This window comes from Nematolebias whitei, chromosome 5 (genome assembly GCF_014905685.2).
Source record: "Nematolebias whitei isolate Nwh7 chromosome 5, NemWhi1, whole genome shotgun sequence".
Taxonomy (NCBI): domain Eukaryota; kingdom Metazoa; phylum Chordata; class Actinopteri; order Cyprinodontiformes; family Rivulidae; genus Nematolebias; species Nematolebias whitei.
The window spans coordinates 16,106,549-16,119,692 of record NC_056502.1 but is presented as its reverse complement, the minus strand read 5'-3'; the positions used below and the strand labels follow the sequence as shown (position 1 = coordinate 16,119,692).

General features: G+C 44.5%; 1 protein-coding gene across 1 annotated transcript; it reads left to right on the top strand.

The window, feature by feature from the left end:
- The first annotated feature begins 1,717 nt into the window (after positions 1-1,717).
- dbpb (D site albumin promoter binding protein b) lies at positions 1,718-8,765 on the top strand. The gene is made up of 5 exons (XM_037676263.1): positions 1,718-2,169; positions 2,281-2,560; positions 3,087-3,536; positions 6,421-6,671; positions 7,846-8,765. Exons 2-5 carry the CDS (start codon positions 2,380-2,382, stop codon positions 8,059-8,061), a joined length of 1,098 nt encoding a protein of 365 aa, XP_037532191.1. The 5' UTR covers positions 1,718-2,169; positions 2,281-2,379; the 3' UTR covers positions 8,062-8,765.
- The last annotated feature ends 4,379 nt before the right edge of the window (positions 8,766-13,144 follow it).

Here is a 13,144-nt window from a genome sequence, read left to right as displayed (position 1 = left end):
AATAAAATATATATTTATATTTTTACCTCCTAATTGCTTCAAAACAATGTTTGCTTTATGTTTATGATGTTCTACCAATCCTAAATAGCTAGTGGGAAATAAAAATGCACACCTAGCAAAAGCTTGGGTCTCGAGAGAATTTTGGCAGTGGGCAGAACTGTTGCTTCACAGTAATCCCCCGTTTGGTCCTGGGGTCCTTCTATGTGCAGATGTTGTCCTCATGTTTGTGTGGGTTTTATTGTGTGGGGCGGCTGAGTGGTTAGAGCAGTTGTCCTCCAGTGCACTAGCTGGGGGTTTGATTCCATCAGCAGTCACATGCCGAAGTGTCCCTGGGCAAGACACTGAACCCCCCGATGTGTCCCATCGGTGTATGAATGTGATGCACTGATTGTTCTTTGTAGATATAGTAGAGTTCTGTATGAATGGGTAAATGAGGGCACCGATTGTAGTGTAAAGCACTTTGAGTATCTTGATGAGATAGAAAAGTGCAGTCTTACCATTTTCTCCGGGTACTCCGGTTTCGTCCCAGTATTCAAAACATGCATGTTAGGCTGCTTTCAGGCCCAGGCCTGCCTTACAATAGAGATCTGTGATCTCAGTGGGATTTGCCTGATTATTAAAAATAACAATAATAACAATAATAAACTGACCAAGGGAGGCCATTAAACTTTAGAGGTGACCATTGCCCCCCTGGTTCCCCCTTTGTGGCACCCCTGCTTCATTGGCTCTAGAGATTTATTTATCTAGAAGATTGTGGTAAACATCAGGAAAAAAACAAGTGGTTTGGACGTTTTTACTCAAAAGTTCCTGGAAAAAGGTTATTCAGAGGCAGCAAATTTATCGTGCAATAAAAGCGTTATATTATTTCAAAGAAATAAATATTTAGCCCGTTTCTGTTTCCATGAACCTCTGCGTGTGTGACAGCAGAAAAAAGCAGAGGTGAATTCCTGTGGCGCGCGCTCCGTTTTGCATGTGCTCCGCAGACAGACACACATCGAGCTGTCTTATATTTCTCGTTGCTCTCACGCGGCAGTGGCATGCTCTGATGAGGGGAGGGAGGGGTGAATCCGAACAGGAGGCGGAGCTTGTTCGACCCGTTTCTGCCAATGGATTCGCTCTTTGTGGGTGGAGCCTGTCGATCGCTGAGGCCAATCAGCGCTCGAGCCGCGCCAAGCGGACAGGCCTGTTCCTCCGCGTGCCCGACACACGTGAGCTGGAACAGCTATTGTACGCCGGGAGGCAACGTGCTGGAGCGTTCCCTTCGCTTAAAAAAACCCGGCAGACTCACGTTTTCCGTGGATTACAAGAAAACAGGAAAAGCCGCGCAGCAGCGTGGACAGCCAAAACCTACTCCACGTGAACTAAACAAGCATTTAAGATACTAAATATTCAAAATGTAGTCTGTGATAAGACTTTAAATGGAGAAAACGACTCAGCTCGCGAGCTCGTTCTGTGCGAACTTAGAATTATGAAAAAAAAAAAAAATTGCATGTGTGTGCATCACAATGACCGTACCTGTCAAGACAAAACAAACAGCCTGAGCTCCTCGAGGAGGTGAGCACGAGGAGTAGGTGTGTCTCATAAATAATGAGCGTGCCAGGAAGATCCGAGGCTCTTTACGCCCCGCCCCTCCTCCGCCACCACCTCCTCGCGCCTGTTCTGGGAGCTGTGACGTCACGTGAACTGCCCGTGTCTGTTCCAGCTGAGGAGCAGAGAAGGAAAAAAAAAAAGGGAGAGAGGACGGCTCGGACTGTGGACGTCGCGCGGCTCGAACACAAGCCCGTGACTGCACTCCCCCCCACCTGAAAAAAATTAGACAGAAAGAGGAAACGACCCTTCCTCCTCCTCCTCCACCTCCTCCTCCTCACTACTGACGGACAGCAGAGGAGAGAAGCAGCAACTTGTCATCGCTGTTGTTTTGTTGTTGTGAGTGTAAACACTTTTTCTCCACGGAGGAAGCGGATTTTCATTTTGATTTTGGGGGATTTTCATTTTTATTTTCTCTGGACGACTTGACTGCGGCTGCTCCGTCACAGTTTGAGAGTTGTGACATTTTATTTGTTTTTGTTCCTGCTAACTCCTCGAGCTGCTCAACCTTTCTTTAAACAGCCATGGAGTACTTTGATGGAAATGTTTCTGCAGGGAAATAAGGACCTCCACAACTGAAAGGTAACCCCAACTCTTACTGATACTAACAAGTTTAAAAGTTCTGCATGGACACTTGTCAAAACAGCTGATCTCCCTTTTGCCCCCCCCCCCCCCTTCCCCCCACCTCTGCAGCCTTACTTGTCCTGTTGGTAGAGATTGCATCAAGCCCTTCACGTGCCCCAGGTGTCCGTCCGCCTGAGAGAACTTCCATCTCCTTCCCTCTGGTCCAAGATGTCCAGGCAGCTCTCCCAGCTCCCGACCCCTGACCTCCCGGCCGGGGCGAGCCCTCAGTTTGGAAGCTGCACTCAGTCCCACACAGGGGGGCACGTCAACTCCATGGCTGGCCTCAAGTCCCTCCTGCAGCAGCCCATGAAAGGAGACCACCGCCTGAAGAACTCGTGCGACTCAAAAGGTTAGAACCATGAAGGTTACACACGTTTTTAGATGGTTATGTTATTATAAGTAATAAAATCTTCTTATGGCATGTTTAAATGCACAAACACCCCCATGTGCCACTGCACATGCCTAAAATGGCTCCCCCAATGGCCCAGATGAGTATTCCCGTGGATTATAATCCCTGCTGCGATTAAAAGTTTGCAGGAAGTGGCTGCACCGCTGACAGCAGACAGGTGCGTTTCATGGTCCTCCTGGTCCAGCGTTGAGACGGCCGATGTGAGATTTGTTCTGGACGTTTTGTGCGTCACAACAAATTGTTCTTTGGGCGCCGCAGCTCTGCCACCATCTGGTCCATCTGGGAGCCGGAGAAAATAAAGATACACCTGTCGCTCCATTTAGTCCTCACGCACATTTGCGAGGAGATGAACTCGAGTGATTGAAGTATCTGTGGAGAACCTTTGGTCCTGTGTACTCAAAGCTGATAAAAGTCACACGAGACGTTCAGTTTGTTCACATTCTCTTTATTTCTGTGCTCTCTTCAGACAAAGACAGACTGGACCTCGATGAGGACTCTTTGGGAGTTTGTTCCTTGAGGAACAGCAATGGAATGGTCGGCAGTAACGGCGGTACTGGTTGTGGAGGAGGAGGAGGTGGGAACGGAGGAAGCTTCAACCAGTTCCTGGGCCTGTGGGATCGGACCCTGCCCGCAGACGGCGGGCTCTTCCAGCTGCAGTACATGGACTTGGAGGAGTTTCTGACCGAGAACGGAATGGGCAGCGGGCACAACAACAACAGCTCCAGCTCGGCCCAGATCCCCTCGCAGAGCTCCCAGTCAGCGGTGCCCAACCAGAGCTCCCAATGCCTACCGCCCTCCTCCCCGCCCGGATCGTCGTCCTCGTCGCCCTCTTCCTCCACCTCCTCGTCCCCGTCCCTCATCGGTCTGGAGGTGGCTCAGCCGCAGAGTCTCGCCGGAGGATCCGACTATCTGCACGGTGAGCGAACCCCCCCCCCCCCCCGGCGGAGGTTTGAGACGCTTGGGTCGTGGCAGAAAGTAAAAGAAAAACAACTGACGGGGAAAGTTGACTGGTTTTATCCTTATCAACTCCCAGCAGCCGTGAGAGAGAGAGTTCTGCAGAGTTTACAAGCTGAAAGGGACACGATGTCCTACATGGCTGATGGGAGGCTATCCAATACTGGTTTGATCTCCAATCAAGGTTATGTGGTGTCTCTATTGCACCCGCGGGGGGTGGGGGGGTCGTTCAGTTTTCACTGAGGTCAAGTGAATTCCACGGTGACGAAGCACTTCTGTGGCCTTCAGGGTCAAACTGAAGGCACGAGGCCGTCACCAACTAAACTCAGGCTTTAGGTTTGTGTCGAGTGGCGCAGGTGAGAAGTGTAGCCGAAGAAATCAAAGTGGCCGAGGAGGAGAGAGGAGCAACAGAACTGAAAGTCCTGAGTCAACTTCGTAGCTGTGACGAGGAGGTTTTACTGTAGCTCGGCATGTGATCTGTGGACCACGGCGTACTCGCCCCCCGACCGACAGTTAATCTGCAGCGGGGTCAAAACACAGCTCAGCGACAGAGCAGCACAGTGTGCAGAGTGTTTGCAGTTGTGTGTCTTTAATCTCTCCCCGCTTCACACGCCACGGCCACGTGCACGCGTCGGTACACGTGCAGAGGCAGGGAGCACTGGAGTGAAAGAACGAGAGGCAGGCTCAGCGGAGCTGGAGGAGGAGCTGGAGGGAGGTGGAGGTGGGGGGAGCAACAGGAAGAGTTTCCCTCCCTGTGCTGCTGGACTTCAAACTGAACATTTAATCAACAAATTACATTTAGTCGACTGATTTACTCAGGAGGTGCTTTTCATCTTTACGGGTTATCACCTCTGGGTCTTCGGCTACAAAAGTACAAAATCATAAAACGTTTTTACTATAAGAACAAAAAAAGATACACAAAATCAGGGACAGTAAAAGTTATGCCTTTATGTCACTCTGGTGAATGTGAATCTTTCACCTTGAGCTCCACAAATGTTTGCAACTGGAAGTTTTCACAGAAGCATCAGGCTGCCCGCCACGTCTGCTGTGTGGAAACAACAAAATAAAAATGAAAACGCAGGTCTTTGCTGCGACCTTGGGCCCTTTTGGAACGCTTTGCTTTACGAGTTCAGAATTACGAGTCGCCACACATTCAACTACTTCTCTTTTAAAAAAAAAAATAAAAATCCTCCGGCTACTTTAATGCGGCCCAAAGCCCGCCAAATCCACTTTTCATGTCTCGAGTTTTAGAGTTGCCTTAAAAAATGCACGGCTGTCCTGTCTCCAACCCTGGAGGGAGCTCTAACACACTCCTGATGTTGGAGCTCAGCCGCAGAGCGCCGGGACTGAAGTCAACACAAAGATTTTGTTGATTATTTCAGGCGTTTATGTTGTAAAATATCAATAATAGACACGGACAGTGGGCAGCCTCTATCATTTCTAGCTTTGTGCAACATATTGTGCAGCTTGTGTTGGCACGTCCTGATTGTTTTTATTTATTTTTAATTCTTTGGCTGCTATGTGTCTTAACGAGGACGACGATTAGCTTGTTTGTTTACGGTGATGTTAAAGGTAAAGTTTGTGCAGTCAGAGGGATCAGAAGTCAGAGCAAGGTGCGTCTAACCTTAAAGGGACAGTTCAGATGCTTTGAAGTGGGGTTTTGTGGAAATTACGACTAATAAATATCTTACTTGTTGTATATAGCTCTTTGGATGGCCTTGGTTTTGCCACCACAAAAGGGGCGTTTAATTCAGGATAAACTGAGGAGCTAATGGCTAGTCTGAGCAAGGCCAGGAGTAAAGTGGACTGCCGCCATCTTGAAACAACTCCATTCTCAAAGCTTTATAGCGGTCCATGCAAGCACTAATCTTTAAATGTTTACATGCTGTCAGTTTCAAATTATATGTTTATTTCTGGTAGAAAATATTGTTATCTTCTCACTTGAAGTCAAACAGACTGCACTGGAAGTGCTACAGCTAGCTGTTGCTGCTCCTATTTGTGTTTGTAAATAACCATAAAACCTGTAACGTGGAACTGACAGCATTATGAAGGTTGATGCACGAAATGCCATGAAAACTTTAAGACTGGAGTTGTTTTAGGATTTAAGTTCTATTTCTCCAAACTGAGCTATCTACGACAGGTAAGATATTATTTGTTAATAACTATCTCAGAGCCCCACTTCAAGATCTGAACGGTCACTTTAACGTGGTTCATGAAACATTGATCCATGTACAGAAACCTTTTTTAAAAAATCCATGTTGAGATATATTTGGCACTAATTCTGGATTTTTGTTATAAATTTCTGTTTTTTTTATTATTGATAAGTTGTCGTTGATCTGATGCTTTTATGGTGTGGACAATAGAAGTTGCATAAACATCTTAAGATTTATTTTATCAGCGTAAAACTAGAAGTGTTTATTGATTGGCAGATTCATATTAAATTAGTTATAAAAAAGTCACCAATGCTGTGAGTCTTGTTTAAAACATTTTTTTTAGCTGTATTTGATTTATTAATACAACTAAAATGAAACTGTTAAACCCAAAATTTAAGGATTTATTTTTATACAGTAACTAGTTGCTCCATGCTGTTAGCCTTTTTGGTTGAATATATATAAGACCTGAATGTGTGATATTATATCTGAACTCATCTAGTTGACTTCAAACCTTGTGCTTTTCCATGAACTCTGACTGAAAAACAACAGCAGCTCTTTGAGCTCAGCTGCAGACTGCAGGTTCTGACCCTGAAGCTCTTTGCTGCCACCTGGTGGTGCTTCATCTGTACCACATCAACAATCACATTTCGGATCTTTGGGCTTTAATTAACACACAGTCCTTTTTGTTTCCAGGGAGTCAGACAAGCGTAAACGACTCGTGTGAATCGCCCTCTTCCTCCTCTTCGTCCTCGTGTCCACCTTTGCTGACGCCCACCAGCAGCGGGCCGGACGCCGCTGGAATGTTTGATGTGGACTCCTCGGACATGGGCGCCTCGAGCCAGCAGGACTTCGACCCCAGAAGGCACTCCTTCAGCGAAGAGGAGCTGAAGCCGCAGCCGATGATCAAGAAGGCCCGCAAGGTGCTGGTGCCGGATAACCTGAAGGTGAGGGTGTGTGTTCATCAGCGAGGACTTTAAAGATCTGGAAGTTAGATGCTTTGAGGTTAGAAATTTAAAAACATATAAATTATAATTTCAGGGTTTATTTTATTGATCGATTACAGAGGATAGTAAAAAATAAACACATCACAAACTAAAAAGATCACATATTTTCACACGTTGGGCTGTTAAAGGACCAAAATAAATCAGTTAAATTAACTTCAGATGTTTTTGTCTGGCAATAAACTGATTACGGTAGTTAATAACTTTTTAACTTACCGGTATTCCCATTAGCATTACCCCTTACCTATATAGCTACTATATGTCTGTTTTTACCTCGGGATCGTTTAATTTAAAGCTATAACGAGGAGAAGGTCAAATATTCTACTGCATGATGGGACATGTTTTCAAGAGGTCAACACAACTTGTGTTGTTGTTAGTTTGTACAAAAACACACAAAACCATATGTGATGTGTTAAATAGTAATCACGCCTGCCTCAGACTTTGCATGAAACATCATTTTATGCTTGTTATGAACAAAAACATTATCAAGTTAAACATAACAGCAGTTTCTTCTGAAAGTTCAGAATTTTTAGAGCTATAAAGCTTCTTTCACTTCCTCTACATCAGCATAAAAATAACATAAACGAGACCCGAAGGTTCAAAACGAACAGATAAAACCAAACGGTGAGCGGATAGGGTGAAATGGGATTCAGCCTGAGTCAAAGATCAACAAACGTCTCATTTAATTTGTTGATTGGTCAAATAATGATTAGATTTAAAGTAAAAAAATAAAACAGCAAGCACCATTACACATACGATAACAAAAGAACAGCTATAAATAGAAAAATGTGCAGCAGCCACAAGTAAAAACCTCAACTGAGGGAAGTATTGAGAATAAATAATGAATTAGTTACAGGTTCAGTAGTTTGTGAAAAGGCATAAAATACTGAGCTCGATGTTGAACATGCAGCTTTTCACTTCTGACAAAACTCTAAAGATAAGATGTAAAAAAGAAAAGTCCCACGCTCATTCACAGCCAAACGCCCACATTCTCACCAACAAAGTGGAAGTTTGACTCGTTGAGTCTTTTTTTCTTCAAGTTTAAATTTGAGCTCGCTGCGAAAGCGTCCCCTTCAGGTGCTAAAATAACCGAGCGTTTGTCCTCTTCTTCTTGAAGGACGAGAAGTACTGGACCAGGAGGTACAAGAACAACGAAGCGGCGAAGCGCTCCCGGGACGCTCGCCGTCTCAAGGAGAACCAGATATCCGTGCGCGCCGCCTTCTTGGAGCGCGAGAACGCGGCGCTCCGACAGGAAGTGGCGGAGATGCGGAAAGAACTGGGCCGGTGTCGCAGCATCCTTAGCAAATACGAGAACCGTCTGGCCGACCAGTGATGGCGGCGCCGAGGAAACTCAGACGTATAAGCTGGATTCAATTTGAGACTCTGGAATTTCTCACGATGGACAGAACGAGGTCAAGATGATGATGCTGATGATGATGATGAAGAAGGAGGGGATTAAATGATGAATGTATAAGACGAGGAACAGGTTTGCGTACCGAAGCTCAGGTGTCGGCTCTTAAAAGTGAATGACGGAGAGAATAATTTAATAGAAAACACACACAAAAAAAAGACGTGACTTTTAAGAGTTTTGTTATTGGAAAATTGTATATTTTTGTAATACTTCAGAAAAATTTAGCGGGAGAGCAAATCTGGAGAATAATTTTGTATATTTTCTACGTGTTTGGGACACAGAGATATAGGGGGAAAGCTAAACACTTTATTTCAGACGAGTCAGGAGCGGCCATCGACGGTTAACTTTTGTTCTGTTGTTGTTTTTCAACTTGACGGTCATGATGCTGCAGCAGGGTTGAGGGCGCGTGTAACAAATGTAATATAGAGAGCAGAGTTATCTTAAAACCATGTAGTTCAACAGTTTGTGGATTTTACTCGAGCACTTCTTCGTTTTGTTTCTCCTGTCGTGTGTCCGTCACTGGGCATGCTCTAAATCAGACAGAACGGACACGATGTAAACAAGTTCAGCACTATCAACTGTTGTCTCGTGTTTTGTTTTTTTTATATAACATTTACAGCCTTCGTAATCTTTATTATTGTTTTTTTTTTTTATTCCCCAAACATTTTTTTTGCTCTTTGCACCTTGGGTTTAACTCGAGTCCTCGCTATATTTGGATCAGTTCTTCTCCTTCCCCGAGGAGTGCTTTCAGTCCACTCTGGTGTTTTGTGCTGGTGAAAGCCCCGGGTCGTTCTACTCCTCTGCATCCTCTTTGAATCGCTCTTTATGTTCCTATAGCCATGTCTATTTCTGTCCACACCCCCCACAGTCACGTGCAAACTCTTCCTGTAAGATGTATACTCCTATAGTACACGGGAGTATTTAAAACTGTGTTTGACATAGTAATCAACCCCCCTCGGTAAGATGCACTTTGCTAATTTAGTGTAATAAATGAACACACTTTAATTCTAAATGGGGGGAGACAAATGTTGCGTATATCGGCCGGAAAGGTCGATACGGTTGTATGTGTTTTTCAGGAGATGGGTTGATTATTCCCATTGAGTGGAAAAGTGTTAATTTCTCAGATTTCTGGGAGAAATAAAAAGCCAAAATGTCCTATTTTAATCTAAACTTGTTGGTATTTAGTGTTTTAAATTTCCACACCATTCTTTTTATTTTATTTTACCGTATCTATTTACCCACAACACCGACATGGGCATGGAGTGTCATGTACCTGAGGGAGGGATGACTGGTATTAGTGGTTTTAATCCCTTTAATGACCACCATGAATAGTTACCATTACAGCTATAGTTATTGTTATTATGATTATCCTTCATGGTTATTATTCTATGATATTGGATGGTTTTTTTTTTTCTTTCTTTGGATGGACACGATTCATTGCCTCCATCTTTTGAGTGTTCCTCAGAAAGACTTTCAACAGGAGGAAAACAAACCCAGAACGACCCTCGCCCACAGACATTCTCACTTCTGCCCTGGACTCTCCTCACTCGGTGATTGTTTGCTCTTCTAACCGGAATCTGTTTCCGCCGTCTTCACGGATGTCGTCGATAAATCCTGTCTCCTAACTGATCAACTGCTCTGCTGCATCAGTAGTGTCCACCAGTCTGAGCTGAGCTGAGGCTGTTTTTATTCTTTGGTGTAGTTTAAATTTACCCACCCTCCTCCCAAATAATAATAAAAAAAAAAACACCAATAAAAGATTGTTCTCATTCACTGCCGCTCTGTTTTTCTTGAGTGTTTCACGAGAAGTTTATTCTTGCCTGAAGGGATAGTTCAGATCAGTGAAGAGAAAGTGACAGTTTCTGAACGATTATTATATCGATGGTGTAGATATCCGTTTAAATGACCCGAATTGGAGAATCCGACCATTAACTGACACTTGCTCCGTAGTTATGTCAGGCGGCAGTGGTTTGAGCAGCGAGGACCAGACTTCGCTTTTCAACGCCACCTCTTCCAGTTCTTCTAGGACTGTTGGATTAAATAAATACCCTTTCATCATCTGCTTACTCCTGGTAGGGTCTCCCAAGACAGATTGGTCGTAAAGGACAGGACAGACCAGGAGTGATTTACAACAGTTGTCTGGATAGAGGACACCAAGGAGTTTAATATCGCTCACCTGAATGTAGGTTACAGGGCCCGATCTGGAGCCAGGTCTGGAAGGAGGGCTTGCTGGAGAGCACCTGGTGACTGGGCTTCTACCCATGGGGTCCGGCTGGTTTTAACCCGAACGGGTTCACCTTCCTGGTGTCCCACCATCTGCAGGAGGGACCATACGAGTCCGGTGCATAGTGCTATGGGCTGCAGCCAAAGTTGAGGACCATGGTACTCTGACCCTATATCGCCAAAGCTAACTCTTGAGTTGGAAATATAGAACTTAATGAGTTGATGAGCGAACGTCTCAAAGTGTAGCCAAGACCAAAAGACAGTTTCACTGAGCTGCGGACTGTCGGACACCAGTTGGACAGCGGCGTCAGTGAGCGAGTCTCTAAAATGTCTTGCAACTTTCGTGGTGATTCTCAGTGTCTTCGCTTGGGTTCACAAAGGTTTGCAACCTTGTCATGGGAATTTTAAACATGTTAAAAAATTGTTTGCCTTAATTTCTCTCAAAATAGTCACAGAGTCATCATGGGTGTCTCAAACTCTTCTTCAACCTGTCTAAAGAGTGCTTGAGCCGTATTTTGACATCTTTATAAATTCTCTTGTGATAGAAAACATGTCCAGGTGTAATAATAACCACGCAGAGGAGGAATAATAACTTTTAAATAGAATAAATAAATATAAAACACAAAATCAGATTTCAGTCGTCTGGATAGTTTCTTTTTTGTTGAGACGTTTCGTCCTTCATCCAAAGGACTTCATCAGTCTAGGGAGCCACAACGAACTCTGTCCCACAAGCAGCACACTCCCATAGTGGGTCAACCATCTTATCACCAGCAAACTGGTTGGCCCACTATGTGAGTGTGCTGCTTGTGGGACTGAGTTTGTTGTGGCACCTCAGATTGATGAAGTCCTTTGGACGAAGGACGAAACGTCTCAGCAAAAACAATTAACCGTCCAGATGACCTGACTGAACTTTGTTGGATTATTTACCTGGATTCTTGAACATGAACTCTGACGACTTAAAATCAACTACGAACACAAAAATAAGACACAAGACACAGCTGCACTGATCACTGATAACTCATAATCAATAAGACTGCAATGAATAATTTGCCTATTCTTACAACATTGAATGAAGTTTGAGTCATCAACAAATCTCTAACCAGTGAGCTACTGCTTTAAGTGGTTGACACCATTTTCAAAAATCATTGTGGGTCATACGAATGCTATTTTATAAATCTTACACTTTTATTGTGAAAAAAACCAAAAAACATTCTAATAGTCTAAAAAAGCAGTGCTAGCTTGTTACAGCTAACTAGCTCTTGGTTATTAGCTACGGCTGCTGCTATTTGTTCTTAAAATTCTCTGGAAATAATTCAATTCAATTCAATTCAAAAATACATTATTAATCCCAGAGGGAAATTACAGTAAGTGTTGTCGTAGCTCATCATCCTGGGTTCATTCAAGAGTTGTTAGATGCTGATAGCTGTGGGAAGGAAGGATCTCCTGCAGTGAATCTGAAGGATCTGGCCACAGACACCAATCCGTCCACCCAGATTCGGCTTGCCGTCAGATCCGGCGGGCCTCTTGGTCCTCCTGGGCAGCAGGACTGCCCGACTGCTGGACAGAATTCCTCCCTGAGCGATGGTCACTCCTCCCAGCAGTTTGCAGAGCTCCTCGTTGCCACAGACAGACAGCTGAAGGTGCCGGGGGAAGATCCCGGTCCTCCTGATGTCATGAGTCGAGTTTCCCACCAGCTTCAGAATCTCTGCAGTCAGGCACTCGAGCACCGCCGTCAGGTTGACTGGAATTTGTCCACGGAGCCTCCTTTTCAACTCATTTGGGATTTGATGGTGTAGTTGAGGTATTTCAGCTTTTGAGATGTTAATCAGCTGCTCCTGGTTGTTAAAAAACACCTTGTTGCCATGGTTACGCATCATAACAAACGCCCCAAATTAAAAAAAAGTTTCAGGTAAAATCCTTCCAGCTGCACAGCATCCGATACCAGAGGAAATAATCATCCGAAAAAAGTGATTTACATCCAGAAAAAGAAGAACTAAAGTTTCCAAAAGCAATAACTCAGAATGAAAGTAACAGAGCTGCTCCAACATGCAGCCACCTTGAGCGGCGCAGTTCTAGAACTTACTGTGTAATGCAAATTAACAGTGATGCAAAGGTTTATAATAAAACCCTTTTTGAACGAACCACTGTAAAGTTTTGAGATTAGAATTAAGATGAAAGCTGGTTTCAGCCCCGCTCGGACTAGCTGTAGCTGCTAGCTTCTTAATCCAGTCAGAATTAGCTAATTTTCTCCAAGGGGTTGTCTAAACATCTGTCTACATTAAGATTTGAACTTTCCCTTTAAGATTAGTCTGTAATTAAAGTCAGTTCTGAGAGAGAGAAGGGCCACAAAGGTCAAAGTTCACTCTGATAACCAGACTATGAGATGTCGTAGGAGATCCCGAGGCTACTTATATTTTGAGACACTTCTTGTTTGTCCACATTGTGTGCGTTCCAAAGCAGTGCAAAAATGCAGTCCTGCCTTCCTCCTTGAACACTGAACACAGTTTACAATTGTTTGTTGCATTCACAAGTATGAAACGATCATAAATGATCACTTCACCCACGTGGGGTGAAGGTGAGCTGTGTTGACAAAAGAAAAAGTCAGGATTTCAGGGCAGCGAGCCAGAACAGGCGGCAACGCCGAGCAGCACGTGCAGGAAAACAAACAGGAGGTGAAATCCACCAATTTCCTCCTTCCATGACGTTCCTCGCGTGAGTCGGTGCAACCTCCGTGTCCATGTCATCCCCTCTTTATCTGCTGCTTTAACAGAAATGGGTGAAA

Bases quoted from the DNA above. Each gene is read 5' to 3' on its own strand.
- dbpb (XM_037676263.1), top strand. From the start codon at position 2,380: ATGTCCAGGCAGCTCTCCCAGCTCCCGACCCCTGACCTCCCGGCCGGG. The intron at 3,537-6,420 runs GTGAGCGAACCC...TTTTGTTTCCAG, and splicing joins AGGATCCGACTATCTGCACG to GGAGTCAGACAAGCGTAAAC. The intron at 6,672-7,845 runs GTGAGGGTGTGT...TTCTTCTTGAAG, and splicing joins TGGTGCCGGATAACCTGAAG to GACGAGAAGTACTGGACCAG.